Source organism: Ambystoma mexicanum, chromosome 2p (assembly GCF_040938575.1).
Source record: "Ambystoma mexicanum isolate Mex_15411 chromosome 2p, UKY_AmexF1_1, whole genome shotgun sequence".
In the NCBI taxonomy this organism is placed as follows: domain Eukaryota; kingdom Metazoa; phylum Chordata; class Amphibia; order Caudata; family Ambystomatidae; genus Ambystoma; species Ambystoma mexicanum.
Genome location: NC_090923.1, coordinates 342,173,249 through 342,194,714, shown reverse-complemented (window position 1 = coordinate 342,194,714; position 21,466 = coordinate 342,173,249). Strand labels below are relative to the sequence as shown.

General features: G+C 45.3%; 1 protein-coding gene across 1 annotated transcript in view; it reads left to right on the top strand.

Annotated features, from left to right (window-relative positions):
• DNAH12 (dynein axonemal heavy chain 12) overlaps positions 1–21,466 on the top strand; it is a 3,791,933-nt gene that overhangs the window by 3,373,452 nt on the left and 397,015 nt on the right. Inside the window, exon 68 of the mRNA XM_069643677.1 lies at positions 11,451–11,639. Within this exon, the coding sequence (XP_069499778.1) occupies positions 11,451–11,639 (189 nt within the window). The remainder of the gene's footprint in view (positions 1–11,450; positions 11,640–21,466) is intronic.

The following is a 21,466-nucleotide window of genomic DNA, read 5'->3' as shown; positions in this document are numbered from 1 at the left end:
CTGAAGGGGAGATGTGCTCCCATCCAGACGGGCATTGCTCTGGAGTGCGAGGTGAAGCAACAAAGCGCTGAGGCTTCAGAAGTGTAAGTACCAGTCCACTGAAGTTAAGCGGACGCTGTCAGGAGTGCTGGCAGACCACGAGAGGTCTGCCGCTTCCAGTAATCAAGAAACAGAGATGCCAAGTAAATCGGGTGAGTTGGCCTAAACACATAGGCGCTCGAAAGAGACTATTTAAGAATAAAAGATGATTTTGAGTACCGAACCAAGCAAGTAACATTGCGGCAAGCCGGGCATAATTCTTCTTGTATGGGATACCAAATAGAGGAAACCTGTAACCTGCATTACCCACAGCCAAGAGGTTGTACAGAAACAGCATATAAGAAACAAGGGAGTAATTCCTCTTTTGTGGGACACCAATTAGGGGAAACCTACACCCTGCATTACCCACAGACAAAAGGCTGTACAGAAGCAACAAAGAAGTACAAGGGCTCACTTCCTCTTTGGTAGGATACCAAGGGAGGGAAAGTTTCTAACCCATATTGCCAAGAGCAAAGAGACTATACAAAGGGCAAAGGGCAACCATTGTTCAATTCTTCTTTCATGTATACTGGTATGGAGAGTCTGAGGTACACATATTGCCACTGTGAACAATTGTAGATGTAGAAGTTTTATTCTGATAGGCGTGTAAACCAGGAAACTGACCTATACTAGTTAGTCCTGGCAGGCAAGTGGGCCAGGAAAGAAGATGATGATGTGAAACGTTATATTGGTGGCAAAATGGTGTGGCAGAAAGGAAGTATTACCTCGATAATGATTTCTTTACAAACTGTTGCTTTGCAAGAAGTTTTTTCGTTATCCAGTTGGAAGAAGAAGTGTGATATGTTAATAATTGCTCTATGTCTTGAAGAGTGCTATGGGAATACAGTTGCCTTAGCCAAATGGAAATTGTGAAGAATAATATGTAGTTTTGTTTTGTAGATAAGAGATGTACTTTACCCAAGGAAAGGTCGTCTTGAGAGAAATTGAACTTTTTGTGTTGGACTAAAAGAAACTTTGTTGAATCAGAACTGTTCTTTCAGTGCATTGAACCAGGGGAACGAATACAACCCTGGTCACCAGGAGGGCTCTTTGGAACTTATATGTTTGAACTTTTGCACTGGGATGTTGAACCGAAGATTGACATACATTTCTTGTATTATTGTATTGTTTGTATTAGTGTGAGGGTCAGAGACTTTTGGACACTTGGCCATCCTTCTTTAGTTTAGTTTGCTAGGCAGGGACATTCACACTAAGATAGGGAAAGATAGGAGTTTATCTCACCCTTTATTGTATAATAGAATGGCAAATTCTGAGAAAAAGGTACTCACAAAGGTGTCTGCCTCACATTTCGGACCACTTGCAGTATTCGCCAATAAACTTAGCTCCTGCAGTGGCTCACCTCCATCGCTCAGGAGTCCATGTGTACCCATAGCTTGGCGATTGGCCTGTGCTTTCCTCAGACCCTAAAACACACAAAAAGCAATGATCAGCTGTTTTTCCTTGCTAGGATTCTCCATCAATTATAACAAATCCTGCTTGGCTCCTTTCCGGGCACATCCTGTTCTGGGGAGCACAACTGAATACACTGTCCTGCACAGTTACCCCGTCAGCCAACAGGGTCGAGCCCAATCTTGTGAAAAATCAAATGCTCTCTCGGTACAGGTCACATCAGTCTGAATCTCTTGGGGATGATCATTCCTACATCCTCTAATTCAGCACTGGCGGTTTCAAATTAGACCTATTCAGGAGTTCCTAGACACAATGATGACTCTGATGGAGTCATCGCTGATTTCCCGGTGGTGATCTCCTCCCATGTGGCCAGCGGAAGGCAGCCGCTACCTGATCCTGACCCTGGGGGCAGCTATATGAGGGAGGATCAAATGGGGGAGACAACCTCCAGGGAGAAGTTATGCTTCATCGGGTGAGACATGGTATCCCCAATGTTCCCTTGAAGATAACCTCTCCATACCTAATACCCTCATGGCCTCTTGTCACACTTATACTCATCCTCCTATGAAACCTTACAGCTCTGGTTTGCCTTCTAAAACGTGTGAAAACACCTTCTCCAGTTCCACCTATCAATCACCCAGGACTGACTTGTCATTGAAAACCATTAAGAATGTTTATTCAAATTCCTTGTGCCAAATGTCAAGAGTGGACTACCTTTCCCAGAATTACCGAAATACTGGAACGAGGAAGAAGGATCGAACAATGCAGAGCAAAGGAGGCCACAAACCCAGCAAGCGTTCTAGTTGTTGCTCATATACACCTGTGACCGGGAAATCTGAAGAGCAGAATCAGATAGTTGATGTCTGCTCCTGGCAGGAGAGCGCTCTGTTTCTCTGTGAGGTTTGAGCAACTGGAAGGTGGCTGAGACTGGTGTGGTGGAGCCAGGTGGCTCGTGAACCAAGGAGGAAGAAGTTACTGCATGTGGAGGACACTCTGCAGGAATGCCAGGAGCCGGCAAGAGACTCCTGGGCCTTCGCAGGTGCAAGAAAGCAACGCTTCATGCACCAGAGCCTGGAACGAAACCGACGAGCCAAGTGGAAGCCACAAGAGATGGGAAAGCCAAGAGGAAGCAGTCGCGAGAAGGAAGCGGACAGAAAACCTTCACCGGCTGACCGCAGGAGAATCCAGGAACACCAACAAGAGCTGGTGAGTCCACCCAGAGACAGCCGGCACACCGGTGCACATCGGCAGCCATGCTGAATGCAAGCAATTGTAAATAAAGCAACCGAAAGGGAAAGAATGAAAGAGCTCATTGTTAAGGGGGAATTGAACTATGGGGAAATTCGTTACAAGCATATGAATGTACACAGTGCAAATATACGGGAAACCCGGACAAGATAATATGTGCAATGTTGGGAGAGAATAGAAACCATGTATGAACAGAAGCCCTGGCAGGAGGGTATAGCAGTCAATTACAAGTGTGTGAATATGAGAAGCCCTGGCAAGAGAGTATACCAGGCAGTTAAAGAAATGTACAAGAGCTGAAGAGCTCCTGAGAAGAAACACTAGGGCTAGGAAAAGGATTGTGTTAATCAGGAGCAAGTGGTCCTGATAAGAAACATAACGACTAGGAACATTATTTTGTTAATCAGGAGCAAAGATGTCCTGAGAAGAAACATCAGGGCTAGGAAAAGGATTGTGTTAACCAGAAGAGGAGGAGCAAAATCCTGACAGAAAAATATACTAAAAATCCTGAAAGAGACAAAAGTACAAAACAAGAGGGTTTGCGTGCCTTTGTTGTTGCTGGCCAAGAAGGACACTAGGAACAGTTCTTGGTGAAAATACCAGAGAATAAAGAGAAATCCAGGGGAAGGGAGCCACCCTCTGGAGCAAGGACCTTTATCCTTGAAGAACATTTGTGTTGTAGCTATGTATTCTTCCTTTGTGAACACTTTTCTTAGCCACCCACGGTTAGAGACATTACCATCTTCTTTTAGTTTATAGTGTGAGGGTCAGAATAGAACTTTGGACTGTTTTTGTTTTGAACATTCTGACACAGACAGATCCTTAGTCTTTGGTTTAGTTAGGGAAATTCCTCTCAGAACATGCTCAGAGAGGTATTTTCCCAACCCCTTTTAATTTCACTAAAAGTCTTTAACCAAAATCATAGCTACTTGTGTCCGAGGTTCACTCCTGACTCCTCACAACACCCTCTGGAAACAAGTCTCTGGTGACTCGGATGACAAAGTGTCACTCACGCTCCCCTTCCACAATGCCCTGTGGTTAATGCTCACCCACCTCACCCAGGGAACACCTTTTCAACCACTGGTCCAGCAGGTCACAGTCATCACCGATGCATTCTTGGAAGACTGGGTATCCCACACCAGCAGCTACCACACCAGTGGCCTTTGGTCACAAGACAAGTTGTTGCACATCAACGTCCTGGAGCTACAAGGAATGTTCTTGGTGCTGAAGTCCTTCTGCCACCTTCTCAGGGGAAGGTTGTTAGGGTATGCACCGGCAACAGAGCCACCATGTTTTATGTATGGAACAAGGCAGCACCCACTCACCTGTTTTCTCAGAGGATTCTCAATCCCTCTGGAAATGGCCCCTGGCACACAGAGGATGTTCCTGGCCCTGTTTCCATCTTCCGGCATACACAATTCTGTGCCCGACTCCCCCTGCAGACAATTACACTCCTACCACAAGTGGGAATTTCTCCACAATCAAGTTCTGCATATCTTCTGCATGTGGATGGTTCTGGAGATGGATCTCTGTGCCACCATGTAGAACGCAAAATGGCATGCATTCGCCAGCAGGTTCCCCCAAGTCAGAAGCCTGGGAGTCGACCAACAAGATTCTTTGTGTTCCCTTCATTCCCACTCATCGCTGAGGGTCTTCTATGCTTTTATCAGTCCAAACTGAGTTTAATTGACCCAGCCTGCCTGAGACAGGTCTGGTTTTCGGAGCGCCTCAGCCTCTCGTCGGCACGTCCCATCAGACTGCCTCCAGTCTTCAACCTTCTGTCCATGAGCAAGGCGTGGTCCTGCACCACGTTCCGGTCTCCCTCAATCTGATTTCCTGGCTCCTGCTTCCCTAGAATATGGACAGGTCTCCATGCCTCAGGACGGCAGAGACATTCTTGCTGAGTCTTGTGCGCCTTCTACGGTTGCTTGCTATAATAGCAAGTAGAAGCATTTCACGGCTTGGTTTACAGGAAATGCTGTTGATTCGTTCAGCTTCCAACCTCATAACATTCTGCCATACCTATTGTCATTGGCCCACAGTGGTCTTGCACATTCTTCTATTAAAGCCCATCTATTTGTGAGCTCAATATATATTTGCACAACTAGCATGCCTTCCTTGTGATCTCACAGACTTATTACGGAAGTCCTCAAGGGAGTCTTCTGTGCTTTCCCTTTCCAGTACTGGCTCCTGCTTGGCAGTTGAACGTTGTTATTTCCTAGTTAATGGGGCCTCCCTTTGAACCCTTGCACAAAGCGAGCATCACATTTCTGTCGTGGAAGCTTGCCTTCTTGGTCGCTATTACCTCTGCTAGAAGAGTGGGGGAGATCTAAGCTTTGTCGTACAGGCCACCCCACCTTGTGTTGCACAAGTAGAAGGTCCTTCTATGAACAAATCCCACCTCAATGCCCAAGAATCCTTTGTCATTCCATCTCAATGAGTCGCTGCTGCTCCTGCCTGTCTTCTTTGGCTCTCTGGTAGAACATTTGCTACTTTCCTTGGATGTTATGTGGACTATGAAGTATTGTATAGCCCGTACCAGACAGTTCTGCACATCATCTCAGTTGTTTGTGGCCTTTAGCCCTATTGCTGTGGACAAGCGGCTGTCTACGTTCTCCATCCCCCAATGGATGTCTGCTTGCATCTCCTACTGTTAGCACATGGCTAACAGGCTGCTCCCTGGTTGTCCTAGGGAACACTCCAGCACTACCTTCCTCACTGGTGTCTCACTGTTAGACAGCTGCAGGGCGGCTAAATGGAGGTTTGCTCATAGTTTCACAAGATTCTACTGCATCAACAGGGATTCCATGGAGAAGTCAAGGGTCGGCCAAGCAGTGCATCACTGTCTTTTTGCATAGGGTGAGTTTTACCTGAAGGTGAGACTATTTCCTCTGCCCTTTTTTGCATTGTATGCATCTGCGTATACTTCTTTGTAATCTATGAAAACAGGTGAATTTATGAACAATCCAATGCTGGAGGAGGAATACGTTGTACGCATGTAACTTCTGTTCTCCAGAATTGGTATCTTTCATAGATTCACTTACGACCCTCCCACCTACCCCGCTTATGGCTCATCCTGGCACTTTCACGTGCGCTATGCCAATTTGAAGATGACCTCCAGGGGTGGAATTGAGTAGAGTCTGCCTATTGGCTATGGGGCACGGTGACCCAAAACGACTCTAAGAGTACACTAAAGTGACTGCAGTTTATCAAATTAAAATGAGAACTGCTTTAATGTTACTTAGGATTCCGAGCCAGCGGACAGAGAATATTCAAACAGCATGTAAATCTATGGAAGATGCTGGAGAACAGGAGTTACAGGTAAGGAACACATTCCTTGTTTTTCTCGCAAGACCTATTCCAGCATCAACATGCTGCTTATATCCTCTAAGCTAATACCATGGGTTTTGGCTGTACACATTGGTCAGAGATATTTATCAGACCATACCCTGGACTTTCTCTAGTTGCATGTTCTAGCCATCCCTCCACAGAGAAAAAGCCATGGAAACTGAAGGATACATTTTTAAGAGTCCTGGCTTTCAGACTCCAAGAAAATGCCTCTGATGAATTGAATTGGAGAATGATCTGGGATGCAGGAAACAGAGTCCTATGAGTAGAACTAATTAGCAGAATGCCAGCTTTTTTTGAAGGTGAGAGAAGTAATACATAAATCGATGGAGGGCATAGTCAGGACATGTGGGATTAAGCATAAACACACAGGTTTCCTAAAGGCCTCTGGGCATTAAGGAATGCCAGGAATCACTTGAAATCATATTTGACTGATCACTTTCCTCCGTCAATTTACCAGACAAAGCAGTCCTATTACAGCAAAGGTGAGAAGGCCAACCACTTGTTAGTTGCTACGGTGCAGAAGCATAGGTTGCGCAATCACATTGCATACCTGCATGATGCTGAGAAGTCTATCCATTATAGGGAAGATAAGAAAACAGACATAATCAAATCCTATTTCAGAAACATTTTGGGTGAAGAATCTGTTGGCCAATCCCTCCAGCAGCAATATTTAGATTCAATCACTGCCTACGCTTTCCTATGAGGACAGGGAATATCTGGATGGCCCCAGTATCCACTGGAGAAGTGGATATTATAATGTGTTTCCTACTGGAAGAAAAGTTCCAGGACCACATTTTTTTCCTAACCATTTCAACAAAACCTTTAAATCCATCTTGGAATCCCCTACCGATCCCTTTTGGCAAAACTGTTCAATGTTACTTTAGATATTGGGTCTATGTCGCAGTCAATGGTGGAATCCACTAAGATTTGGTTTCTACTGCTAGGGAAGGACGCATCAGACTGTTGGCACTAATGCCCATCTCAAATGTAACTTTTAGATTATGGCTGAGGTCTTGGCTTTGTGGTGGATGTGCATACATCCGCCATTTGTATCTCTTCATAAGACAGACTTTATAGAGTCACAACATCCAGGATAACATTTGTAGGGTGATTAATGTAGTTGATTGGAGCAATCTTTCCAGCCAGAAGGTGCCTTCAAAGGCACTCAATACCCACAAGACATTCAACAGTATCAATTGGTCATATAACAAAGTGCTACTGAACATATTGTGGGTTAATGACTCGCTCACCAAAAAGATAACTTTAACTAGGGGAACTCGGCAAGGCTGCCCTCTCTCTTGAGTAATTTTAGGCTTGTCCATGGAACCCTTTACCCAAGCTTTGAGAGACAACCTAACAAGTAAAAGCGTTGACTGCTTTGGTGTCTCCCACAAAGTGGCGTTATACATTGAAGAGTATAGCAGAATCCCTAGAGGTATTTAAGGGACTTAAAGGCTATCACCCTTTTACTTGAGTCAAAGAACAGTTAAAATACTTAGGGGTGAAATTCGCCCTTTCATATGAATTCTCTTATAAAGCAAAGGTTCCGACTTTATGGAAGGCCCGCAGTGAGGATCTCGAACGCGGGATGCAAGGCACATTTCCTGGCTATTGTGAATCTCAGCCAACACGGGACCCTCTCCCTAAACTGTTTTATGCATTTCTGGAATTGTCTATCCCTATCCTTGTTACCATGATCATTAGATTACAGGAAAAGTTGATAGCTTTCATTTGGGGAAAAAGCATCCCGAATCCAGTGCAAAATCCTAATGCATGCTCCTCTTCGGCACGGTCTTGATGTCCCTAATATCAAGAGGTAGCTAATTGCTTTATAGTAAATCTTTCAATTGGATTGGCCCCTTACTACGTGGGCTAAATACTGGAAAGATATCAAACAAGACAATACTCAGCTTCCATTATCTAGCGTACTGTTCCTATCTAGTAGAGCCAGGCCCAAGTGAGGTACGCTTTTCCTGACTACTGCATGCTCATTGAGTTACTGGAGCAGGGATCTACATAAGACTGAGGTTCCACTGGGGCTCTGGTCTCTCACCTTATTATTAAATAAAGCCAACTTCTTCCGTGGGATGATCCTGTCCTGAAATGTATCCTTAAATTAACAGGTTTGGTGCTACTTATCAAAATAAGTGGTGTTTAATCGATGGATGTTTATGCTTAATACCACCAGCAGTAAAATGCTCTGTATCCCTGTGAAAAAAGAACCCCATGGAAATTTGCCAAGACCTTTGTCTACGCAAGAGCCATGACATGAAGTAGTATAGCTTTTGTTGAATGTTTTAGCGCACGTCATTAAAGGAGGTAAAGCCTAACAATGCAATTGGGCCTGGAAAATGTGTAAGCACCTAAGTTTAAGCCTGCAAATAAGCCTGATGTCAAGATTGCAATGTGTTAAGACGGATTTCTAATTTGTTAAGACGGATTTCTGAACTCTGTCCTAGTGGCGCAGAAGTTCAGAAGGCCAACCTAATTACTTGGAACAGGGTAACCTCTGGACGAGCCAGACCAATCAAGGTAGCGATCGCGGCGGTCAAGACTAGGTCTCAAGAGGGGTGAGGGTGACTGAAAGCCCGCAATGAGCACACAAAGCAAGAGCGCTTACAAACTACTCCAAACAGTTGTTATATCAAAAATAGATACACATTTATTTTAAGGCCTTTAAAACAATGACCGTAGCGAGAAAATCACAATATCACAATATTAAACCAACACATACCATATCAACACAATATATATACAAATACAACAGTCGCTAGCGTTATAAGCACGAAATGTGTAGTCCACCTGAAAGGGAAGGAAAACAGGCAGTGCGATAACGCTTTAGACTCAGTTCGCCTTCAGAGGCACCTAACTAGATGGAAGTCCGAGCCCTGCGAAGAGTGGAGCCTTGTGCTCAAAGTACCTGCCACGCCGGTGCCAACGGGCAAAAGGGGAAGCTCTTCGGAGGAAGTCAGGCAGTTCGGGTTAGTGCCCCGCAGAAGGAGAACAGGTGCCGCAACTCAAGCGCAGCCTCCACAGCGGGCAGAAGCAGAGCGCGAGTACGGCCAAAAGGGTGCTGTTTTTACACAGCAGGGAAAAGCAATGGGCTACTGCAGGAGGGCGACCAGATCCTAGCTAAACTACTCACCGGTCCCCGAAGCAAGCAGACCCAGGCTTCTCCACGTTAGTTTCAGCAGCTGGCAGGTTCAGAAGAGCAGGGAACGCCTCGTAGTCGTGTAGAGCAAAAAGACGTCCCAATCGACGAAACCAGCACAGTTTGTTGCCGCAGCAGGACAACGGAGCGGCCGTGTGTATTCGAGCCAAAGGTACACTCCTCCCTTCAGACTTGGGAACGCCAAGTGTACGAAGCGTGGGAGAGTGACAAGGACTCGAAATACAACACAACCTGGCGGCGGTTACAGAGCAGGACTCCCTTGTAAGCTGGTCAGTCAACTGGATGGCCCAGAGACACTTCCGAAGGCTTACTTGGCAGGAGATGATGAAGTCGCCGGGAATAGCTGTTCCTGCTATTCCAAAGGTCGAAGCACCAGTACAGGCCTTCTGGTTCGATCAAAGGAGGAAAGGGTTTCACAGGACTACACCAGTGCCAAGGAGGATTCCTTCAGCGGGTCACCAGTGATTCCTCGGTCCAGCCTCTTGGTTGCAGGATACTTGGCTCCTGTATTCCTTCGTTCGTGAGAACTCAGGAGATCGACATGGTAGTGGTGTTTCCAGCCCCCTCTTATCCACGGTTCCCTTCGCGCCAAAACGGAGGGGAGCCATTGGGAGATCCGCTCATCAACACACATACCATACGTGGACCAATCACGGACCACGTTGGTCCCAGGCATTCACACCACCCTAGACTCTCTGGCACCCAGGATGTGTATTGGGACCAGACATCCCAGCCCACACCCTGGAGGCACACAAACGACATGTAGAAGCCCGCGAAAGCAACCACGTTTCGCGGGAAAGTACATGCCCAAATAAGGAAGGCCCCGGGTCGCTCGACCTGGGGAAGGTGAAGGGCACAAGACGGTCAGTGGACAAGACAAAGGAGCCTCGTGGTCTGGCCATTTTGGGAGCCAGGCCACCATTTTGGGTTCAGTGCGAAAAACGTGCTCAGAACGCCAAAAGGAGCTCAAAATAAACAAAACGATCGCTGCCACCATTCGAGTCCCTGAATGACTTGCACCGATCAAATACCATCCTAAAAGAGTATCTAGGGCCTGTAGAAGGCTAGAGACCCAAGAGAGCTGTAACTTAGCTTACAGTGCCCTCTTGTGTCATGTTGCGCGAAAGCCGCAACACGATAAAAGAAACTACGGGAAACAGCGTTCCCCGGTACTGACTGTCTTAAGGGCATGTCAGTTTCCCCGTAAGAAAGGAGCGAAAGCCCAGAGGAGTGCGGCAGAAGGCTGCACTTCTCTGGCAAAGTCAAGAACAAGGTGCAAAACAACAGCAAAAACTTTAGGGGTTGCCACATGGAAGGAAAATTACCTACAATTACGAAATCTTTCCTAACACAATGTTCAACCCCCTGTTGAGAACTGGAAGCCAAAGGAATTACTAAAATCAAAAGAGCTCAGTTCCATGTTAATAGTGGCATACATTTCTTTTAGCATTAGACCTGCTTCTAGATACCTTTGCATACATTATTGGGGCAGGTGGCTGCTTTTGCAGGTTGATGCATTGTCCTTCAGTCTGTAATACTATTACACTGTTAAAGTGTTAGATTACAGTTCCCACACTAAAAGATACTATTCTTCCTAAATGTATTGAGCTTTAATATTAGATTGATGTACAGTATTATTTTTGATAAAATGTGAAGGAATGTCAATTTCAGTCCTATTATGAAGTGGGGATGAGATCTACTCTAATACATTGATCAGTGTACGAGAAGCTTTAATAAGTTGATGAATATTTTGAAAAAATGATGAATTTTGGAAATATCGACCTGTATAAGGATTTTCCAGAATAATTTCTGAAATAAAAGCCATCCATATTTGCTGTAACCTGGAGCAATTGTTGTAGTACACATGCATTCAACAAGTGTTTACATGTAGAGCATTGCTGAGCTATTATACATTTCTATGTAAATAGAACAAACATACTAGTCCTTTGCATTTCAGGAATTGGGTGGGCCCCTTTTTGAGGGTGAAACCCTCAGAGTTGAGTGAGGCCACGTCCAGAATCTTTATTGTGAAATGTATCCTTCTTCAAGCTCATACACAGTTCGAACAGTACCATTGGAAAGTAGAAATGTACTGGACGCTTGAAGATAACAATATTTTCTTCTGTAGATCTGATGCTAAAATAAGTATTTTCTTGATCAAATTGTTAATGTGATATTTTGTTGTTGTTAATAGTTACTTCCAGCTTTGCAGCACCCAGAAGTATTCGGGTTACATGAAAACGTGGATATTTCAAAAGATCTTCAACAAACTAAAATAGTCTTTGAATCTTTGCTACTAACACAAGGAGGAAGTAGACAAGGAGGAGCTGCCGGAGGTAGCGATTCCACCTTGTTTGACATTGCAAAAGACATTCTTGCTAAGGTAAGTAGAAACTATTGCAATATACATACAGATTACAATAATGCTTCTTTTCCGAGTATGAAAATCCTATGTTTTTCTTTCTTTTGGAGCAACTTGTAACAAAACGTTTGGGTATCCCATAAACCCAGCAGCTGTCCATACAAATATAATGTCTATTCAGCAAAGGTGTTTGAGTTGTAAGTCTGCATAAACCGGTGTAAGTTAGTGTTCTTATGGCATTTGGACCATTAGCACCCTGGGCGAGGCTCACAGCTTAACAAGCTTTTCGGAACGTCAGGTGTATTCAATGGTATAAGCCCGCTGTTTCAAGCAGCCTTCGCTACTCGCACTAGTTGCCTGAATGCATCTTGTAGATATCAGCACTTCCTTAAGCACCCCTGTCACATGGGTGTTAAAGGCTTCTTTAAAATAAAAAAAATGAAAAATAAGTCTTTCCTTTGCTATTTGCGAATCGATGCAGCAACGCGTCTCCCGTATATAGTCTGTTCTATACTAATTATTCAGCCGTGATCAAGACTGAAAACGGACACCAAAAAAGAAAAGCACAATTACAGAAACAAAGGTCATTTTTATTTTGAATTTTTAAACATTTTAAATCAACAGTTTGCACCTGTCTTGCTGTATTGCGAGTGCTAATGCCAGTATTACCCTTAATTGCGACTTGACCCTCATGGTAATGATGCCCCTGGGGTCCTTGTTAAGGGTGCTTGCTTTGCTTGAGCTGTTACTACCAAATTGGTATGCTGTGGTGAATAATATCGCCTCAGTAGTAGCCTTTGGTGGAGTTTGGCCACATTCATGTTCACAATACATTACACCAGGCTCACACTAAGCCAATGTTCCATGGGACACCCATATTTGAGGTTCATTTATTACTACCGTATTAACTGTTAACTACCTTTGCCAACAGCATACTCTTTAATTCACCAGCCGACTTGGAATATCAAGAATTTGATCAGTATTTATTTTATTTGTATTTATTGGACATTTGTATGCCACCTATACACAAGTGTTTCCAGATGCCACACGACAAATTAGGAGGTGTGGTGGATAGGGAAAAAACCCAGCAGTAACGGTCGCTTAGGCTTTGCGACATTCTTACAGTGCAAGTGTAAAGACAAAGAAGCGCTGGGGAGGGTGGTAGTAGGTGGAATGGGCTTGGATGGGGAAGGATGGAAGGGGGTGAAGTGCAGGAGTGAGAGCCCAGGGGGATGAGCAAGTGCAAGGGGAGGCACAAAAGGCAAGTGCTGGGGGAAAGTGGGAGAGGGAGAACAAGTGCAGTGGATGTGGTGGACCAGTCTAAGGCTAGTCCGGGAAGGGTGCCCAAAGGCAAGTGCTGGTAGGGATGCTGGGGGAGACTGGTTAAGGAAGGCTAGGCCCCTGTAAGACTCATAAGGGACCAGCCACCAGTCTCGGGGGCAGAGAGAGGTTAGCATGGGGAAGGGAGAGGGAAGGAGGAGGAGAAGAGTAAAGTCTTGAGAAGTTTCCAGAATTTAAGAAGATCTGGCTCAAGTCTGAGGGGACAAGGAGGCCATTCCAGTGTGAGACTTCTGCCGAGGAAAGGGATCTACCTCCCACTCTCTGCTTGGAGAAGCGTCTGACCTGCAGAGATTTGGAGCTAGAGGACTGATCGAGAGCCAGTGGGGGGAGAGGCGGTCCCTTGGCTTGAGGCCAAGGATAAGTCTTGTGAACAAAATTGGTTATGCTCGTATAAAAGAAAATAAATAGACAAATGTACATTAACATAAGAACAGATCTGTGAACAAGGCCAACTGTCAGATATTTGTTTTCACTAATTTAAAAATGAGATAAGGTTTGATAAATCTGATATAAAATGTTCTGTTATCTGCATTTGCACAGTTGAAGAAATTGCATTACTGAAATCCAGAGTTAAATATTGCGACATTTTCAATCACTCTAACTTATTCTTTGATATAGATTACGCTTCACTGCTTAACCTAGTTCAAGGATGTAAGGCACACAGCCCTCCTTTGTTCCAAAGATTATCTCACCGTTTCACATTAAACACAAGGTTTCTCTCCCTACTTTTTCAAGGACTGAGGAAACCCTCCGTTGTTTAGCCGTCAGAAGAGCTATTAAGTTTTATTTGTCTTGAACCAAGGCATTTTGCAAATCTAACCCTCTTTTTGTCACGTTTGTTCTTTCCTGCCCATCCACCAAGCCTCAAATGACTCTATTGTTTGGTGGGTGTTAGCATATGTTCTAGGATCTTACAAGACTCAGAATACAATGCCTCCTCGCAGCTTCTATACTTAGGCAGGGAGGGCTAAGGCCACAACTGTAGCATTCCAGCTACATGTTTCTTGGAATGTGATCAGCAGAGCACGTACCTGGCCTGCTCCACGGATGCTAGCTCTCGATGTCAGCTAGGCATTTGTGAGAAACCGTTTCTCTTAGAGCAGTTCAGTTCTTCCTCCCATAGGATTTATGTGCTGTAAAATTTAGCATACCGTATGGAGGAAATGGTATGAAACGTAGGATCAAGAACAAGTGACTCACCTTAGTGACTACTATACACCTACTCCATAGTTATTTTTCCTCCATACAGCCTCCTTCCAACCCCACAAAAAACCTGCTTAGGCCGTCGGAGCCGAGTCACAAATAAGAGGAACTGACCAGGTAGTGCAGGAGGACATGGTTTACAGGGCAAAATTTAAAGGAGAAAGTGCTCTTGTGGTGCGAATATCTACGGTCCGGCCCCCAATAGGGAGACACCCATTCAATGTGGAGGAAAGTGGACTTTTCACACAGTAGTGACTGCAATGAGTAACTTCTTCTTCTAGGAGGAGGTTGTTCTTCTGAAACTGACCTTGAACAAACTGTGGTTTTGGACACAATATTACTCCCAAGCAGGTTAAAATGATACATTTATAAGGGAACTAATCTACATGCCCAGATAGGTTTACTAGCACTTTTTATGAAGCTTACGTGCTGTCATGAAGCTGAGTGGTAATCAATGAGAAGCCTAGACACAGAAGCTAAGTAAAGGGGCGTTTTTGGTAGCAAAATAAAGTTTCAACTCCAGTCCATAGTAGGTCCCCTCAGGTTGAAAACAGGCAAACATATGTTTGGATGATTTCTTTGTAAGCTGGGACAAGTAAGCAACATGCCACTCTCTCTGAAAGTAACCGTCTCAATGTCTGGGTCCCCTGTCCTGGCAGTCCACAAGGGATGGCTGTCTCTCTCATTCATAGGCATTTTAAGAACCCTCAGCACTTTTCCTTACCAATCCTGTACTCTTCTACTGTACTGTCTCCAGATGACCAGGATCCTGGGGCCACTCTCTGCTACTCTCCAGATCGGGACGACCACTGCTGGGAGCGCTATGGTTGGCAAGTGCAACAATGCCGATCTCTGCTTTGCCTTTAGTAAATTAGCTCAGCTTTCAAAGGGAGGGACATCTACTGCTAAGTCTGGTTATCGCTGACCGCTCCTCAATCTTCCCTTCCTCCTGTCCCCATGCCAGTCTCACCTATTTTCCTCTCCTGCTACCTTTTTTCCTTCTGGTTCTTAACTCATAGTACCTCCTCCACGCTCTCCCAGATCTCCTACCTCCTCCAGTCCCCAAAGGCCCTCTAAATGTAGGGCATAGCTGTGGGACCTGCCTTCTGTCATCCCATCCTCTGGTTAGATTCTCTGCTGTTCTTCTCCTTCTCTAATTCCTATGGCCTTTCTCCTCTCTTTAACCACTGGGGTCTTCCTCTCCCAAACCTCATGGGCTTTCCTCTCCCCAATATCCAGAGCATGTGTCTAGCGCAATCTGGGGTCTGTCACTCCCCATCCTCTGTGGTACGACTCTCTTCAGCCTTTGGGATTTGGCTCTCCGAAAAGCGTTGGGTTGTCTCCTTCCTAGACCTCCAGGACATTTTGAGATGGACTTCCAAAACCATCCCTGGGAGTAGATTTTGGGAAGCTGCCCTATTATGGAGAACAGGGAGACACTGAGATTTTAGCCAAACCCAATCAAGATAGGTAGTAGAGCGGCAAGACTCAGGAGGACTGTGAAAGTGGTCTAGGGCTACAATGAGACCACACAGAACAACACCAATAATTTCAGCTTGACAGCTAAGCATACACATATACAATAATGTATCAGGCTTTAAAATACCCACTAAGCCAGTAAAACCTCTAGTCAAATATTGTCACACACATACTATAAAACATATATAGACTAGCAGTGGGAATATGTAAACAAACCATGATTATTGGTGTATGTGGACCAACACAGGTAGTGGCATTGCATTCAACATGAGAGAATGTTCAGTCCTCTTTCTATGACCATGAGTGGATGAAACCAGAGAGTTTATATGTTTGCCTAGGCCAGGGGGTAATTGTGTGATCAAGCTACAGGAAGTAGCGAAACGCGTCCTCCCGTGGATGGCCTGCCGTGATTAATTACTGGGCTTAGGTTGTGAACCCACGATTTTAACTAAAAAAAAATTTTTCCAAAAGAAAGTCAACGTTCTTGACAAAGACTCTGATGGTTTGCAACCCCTTTTTTCAAGGAGACCCTTAATCTTCATCCGTTATAACTCCCACCCTGTGCAGTGCGGCTCACATTTCCAAGGAAAGGCTTTTTGGAGGAAGAAAAAGTTTGATGTATATATATATATATGTATATATATATACACACACACATTCGCCATTAGAAGAAAGAAAGCATACATTTTATACACAAGAAAGCATGCATGTCAATGACATAGGTAAGTACTTATATGTATGAAAACGTAGTGAAGACACCTTCGAATAACCACAGAATAGTTCCCCTAACAGTTACTGAGTCAACCCCTAAGATGGTTTGAGGTCTTGTGCCTAAAGTCGATTCCAAAGTTTATACTTCACAGGTACATTTGCAAAGAGATTGACTATGCCAATGGTTATGATTAAAAAGAGTAGGTAAAGTTTAGGTAAGTAAACTCACTCAAACCCAGTCACTAAGGTAGACCTAGGAAGGGATCCTTGACCGTGCCTGCACTGATCAACGTCAGGAAAGGGTGATTTAGGGAAGGTACACCCATGTTACTCCATGGAGAACAGGGGTGGACAGAAACCGGTATGTACACTTACCCCCCTGACTTTGATTTCTCCACAGATGACTACTGTGGTTCCGGAATCCGTTGAGTACAAAAGGATGGCTGTGGTTGCGGATGCAGAGGTCACTTTTGGAGGCAGGATTTAGTGTCTATCGGTTGCAATGAAGAGCTGAAGATGAGTTGCAATGGGTGTCACCACGATCAGGCGGCAACAGGCAATTTCCAGTGGATGAACAAAGAAGCAGGCCTTACACAGCTTCTGTTGATTAAAGAAGGTTGAAAATGAATGAGCTGGCATCTCGTTACACAAGTTGGAGATCCTCCAAGTTCCAATGATGACTTCTGCACGTCCACAGCCGGCGCTTCCACTGCTCAGGTCCCCTTGGAGACCCAATCCTATGTTCCACCAGCTTTGCCCAGACCATCAAATGTTTCACCAGAGAACATTTTGGAACACGTGATTAACATGGATTTTGAGGGCCCGGTGGTCATTTTTCAGATGGGGATGACAACACTGTGCATCCTGCTCAACCACTGTATGCAGCGCTGCCACCTCCACATCCTGGCCCGTTTGCTACCGAAGGCTTATTACCTCCCCATGGACAATCCTGTCCATGCTTCAAACTCTAGTTTCAGAGCTGCAAACACAAGTTTCCTCTATTCCTCTTCCAGCGGATGAACATCCTGTGCATCCCTCACCATCATCCCTGCCTTCCTCCATCAGCGCTTCCTCCTTCAGAGCCTCTGTCAAACTCTGACTCTCATTCGGATCCTCCTCAGGACACTGCCTCCGCTCGTTCTTCATCCCTGTATGATTTTGATGATTTGGTGCCTGTATATGGTGAACCAGAGGAAGTCTGGGAGGGACTCCCAGAAACTGGGACATTCCATACCATCACGTCCAAGGCAGCTAAGATGTTTAATCTCCTCCCCACAGAACAGATGAAGAGGGGTTACATCTGTCAATAACGGGAACAGGTCCGTAAAACCATCATGTCTAACCCAATTCTAGACTACATATTGGAAGACGGCTTGCTTGCCATTGAGAATCCATTCATAGCACCTTATAAAAAGGATCGTTTTGACAAAATATATAGAGCACCAGACACTGCCCCCAGGTGTCTCTGTCCCTAACCCCATCCTGATTCATTTGTTTCTGCTGTTGTTTGGAAAAGATACGCCAATCCCTCCTCTTCATGCACTATGCACCCGGACAAGGGAGCAGCACAACAGGGCACCTTTGGCAAATGGATCATTTCAACTGCGGCTACCACCATCGAGGCCGTTAATTGTCTTGCCATTTTATCAAGATATTATCAGGAGTTATGGTAGAAATTGGGCCCCATAATAAAAGGAGGATTTCACACTCCTTCATGAAGGTAAATCCACATCCGTTCATGCCATCTCTGTGGCTGTTGACATCACTGATACTGGCTCACTCCCCCACCCCCGCTTGGTCGCCTGTGTGTGTTCTGTATGCTCCTCATTCCCCTCTCCCGTCCCCCCCCCCCCTTGGTCGCCTGTGTGTCCAGATGCTCCTTACCCCCCCTCCCTGGGTCTTCTGTGTGTCCGTATGCTCCTCACCCCCCCCTACCCCCCAGGTCACCTGTGTGTCCGTATGCCTCTCACCTCTCCGCCCCCCGGCCTGGTCGCCTGTGTGTCAATATGTTTTTCACCCCCGTCATTGGTCGGGTCGCCTGTGTGTCTGCATGAACCCCCACTCCCCCAGTTGGTCGCTTGGGTGTCCGATTGTGTGACCCCAGGGATCTGAATCCATTTATGTGTGTTGCTGTCACCCTGTTTCATGATATCGACGCCATACTGTTGTCTGTTATTCCGAACTATGTATCTGTATGTACACGCTGCCTTGCAACTTGGGACTGGCATAATGCTTTTGTATGTTGAGTCTGACCCTATTCTAGTATGAAGTTGCCACCATGTAAAAGTGGCCGGCACCATGCATGCCGCCATGCAACATGTGGCTGGCTCCATGTACCTGACCACTGACAATGACCATGCATCTATGTGTTGATTCAGCTATGCAATATGTGTCTGGCACCACCTACTTGCTCATTGACTATGACCGCATCTGTTTGGTGTTGCCGCCATGTAACATGTGGCTGTCACCATGTATTTGCCAACGTTTATGTACTTACACTGTAACCTTAAGCACTTTATGTACTTTGCTCTGTAACCTGCATGTAAAAGAGCCTTGGTACCTCAGGGATTTGGGTGCTATACAAGAAAAATAAATAAATAAATGTTCAATGGAGTGTTACTATGCCACCAAAGGTGGCACAAGGCCAAGAACTTCGCCCAGATATCCAGGCCAAAGTTGTAGATCTGCCTTTCGATGGGGAAAAACTCTTTGGCAGGAAAGTGGGCAACACTCTGCAGGCAATTAAGACAGACATTGACACTGTCTTGCCCTTGGGCCCTCTGCAACAACGTTGACTGTACCAGTCCTTTCGGAGCAACCAGAGAAGATTCTCCAGATCAGGCCGTGATCATTGACCTGCCTAACACTCCAAATCCTACAAAGGAGCTACCTATGCATCGGGTGACCACTTCAGGTCCAGAGTGCAGTCCTACAGGGAGAAGAAACAGCACTGTGAATCCTCTCATGCAAAGGGCGAGCCCAGCAAGCAAACCTGACTTCAATATAGTTCTGCCCCTCCACTTCCACCCCCAGTGGGCAGCTAATTCTCCTTGTTCCAACACCAAAGTAAACAAATGACCACAGACAAATGTGTGTTTTCACTGTTAGCCCAGAAACATATCCTGGAATTCCTTTGCCATAATCCTACAACCCTACCCTCCAACAAGGTGGAAAAACAGCCTCACATGCTCAAAAGTTCTCACACTTCTTTCAAACGGAGTAGAAGAGCGGGCCCCTGCTCCCAGTGGAACCAGAGTGTTTACTCACTCTGCTTCCTTTTCAAGAAGAAATCAGGTGATTGGAGACCTATACTAGACCTCTTCTATCTGAACAAATGTGTCCACCCCCAGTCCTTTCGGATGGTAATTTAGCAACACTGCCTCAGTGAACTAGCTAAAAGGGATTTCATGTCCTCCCTAGACCTGGAGTGGAGGACGCGCATTTCCACATGCCCATCCACTGCCACCTTCAAAGGTTTCTGTCCTTAACAGTGGCAGGCCTTCATTACCAGTTTAAATTCCTTCCCTTTTGACCTCAAGTGTATTCACAAAATGCCTGGCCCTGGCAAGCGCACACTTCTGGAAATCAGGTATTTCATGTTTGTGTATTTGACAGCCGGTTGATCTGGGTTTCTGAATCAACTACAACAAATCTTTATAACTCCCTCCCAGCAGATGATATGTGTAGGAACACATCTGGACACCATCTCCTCCACTGCTACCCCATCAGCCGACAGGGTAAAGAAAGTTCTGTTCAAGGTCCACACATTGTCACAGCAAGATTATAACTTAGTTGAGACGCTAAATTCCCCCCTGGGAATGATCTCCTCTTATATTCTACCCATACAGCATTGTCAGCTTCGCAAGAGACTTATCTGGGATTTCTTGGATGTCCGCTGATAGCAAATCTCCGACCATTGGGACGACAAAATATTCCTCACACGTCCATTCTATCTATTCTACAACACCCTACATTGATGGTCAGACATCTCCCATAAATGGTAATTTGGGGAATGCACACCCAAGGTCACCATGCCAGAGGCCTCTGTTCATTGGAGAAAAAATCCCTAAATAGTAACATCCTGGAACTCAAGGTGGTCTTAAGGGCCAGTACTGCAAGTGTTCTTTGGCTCTCCTACCACGTCTGCTGAGTACTCCCTCCACTCTCTGGATGTCATGTGAGTTCTTAAGTACTATGTTTCCCGTACCCAGCCATTCTGGAAGTCCTCCCAACTATTTGTGGCGTTTGGTCCCACTGCTGTGAGCAAACGACTACATCGTCCATCTCCAGATGGCTCTCTGTGTGCATTTCCTTTTGCCACCACCTTGCTTACAGTCTGTTTACAGGTCTGCCTATGGTGCATTCCAAAAGGGCTGTCTCATCTACTGCTGCCTTCCTCTCCAGTGTTCCTCTGGTGGACATCTACAGAACAGCTACGTGGAGATCCGTTCATACCTTTAACAGTTTATACTGCATCGACAGAGACTCAGCAGAGGAGTCCAAGGTTGAACAAGCAGTCCTTCGACATCTGTTTGCCTGAACGTGAGTTCTGTCCTCCTTCCATGTTGCATCAAATGCAAAGATATACGTGTATGTATCGCTGTGTATTCTAATCAAACAGCATTTGTATCTAAGAAAGATACAATGCTGGCAAAGGAATACGTTACTTACCTTCAACTCCTGTCCTCCAGCATTTGTATCTTTCATAGTTTCACATGCAACCCTCCTGCTTACCCTACATGTGGCTCATGTTAGCACTGTTTACTTTTGTTATATGAATCCGAATATGGCCTCCAGGTTTGGAGCTATGGGAGGCACTGCCTATTGGGGTAAAATCACCCAAAACAACAGTGAGAGAAAATTAAAGTGACTGAAGTTTCTTTCATTTTCTAATTGAAAGGGCTTTAATATTAACGAGGATTCCCAGTATGATGATGGCCAATATTCAAATGGATTGTGAATCTATTAAAGATTCCAGTGCTGGAGAATAGGTGTTACAGGTAAGTAACCTATTCATTTCAATGCGCTGAGAATCTGCATGTCCCTGTGCAGTCTTAATTATTAATAGCAAATGATTGAGCATTAATGAGCTGATCCCATTGCTAAAAGAGGCC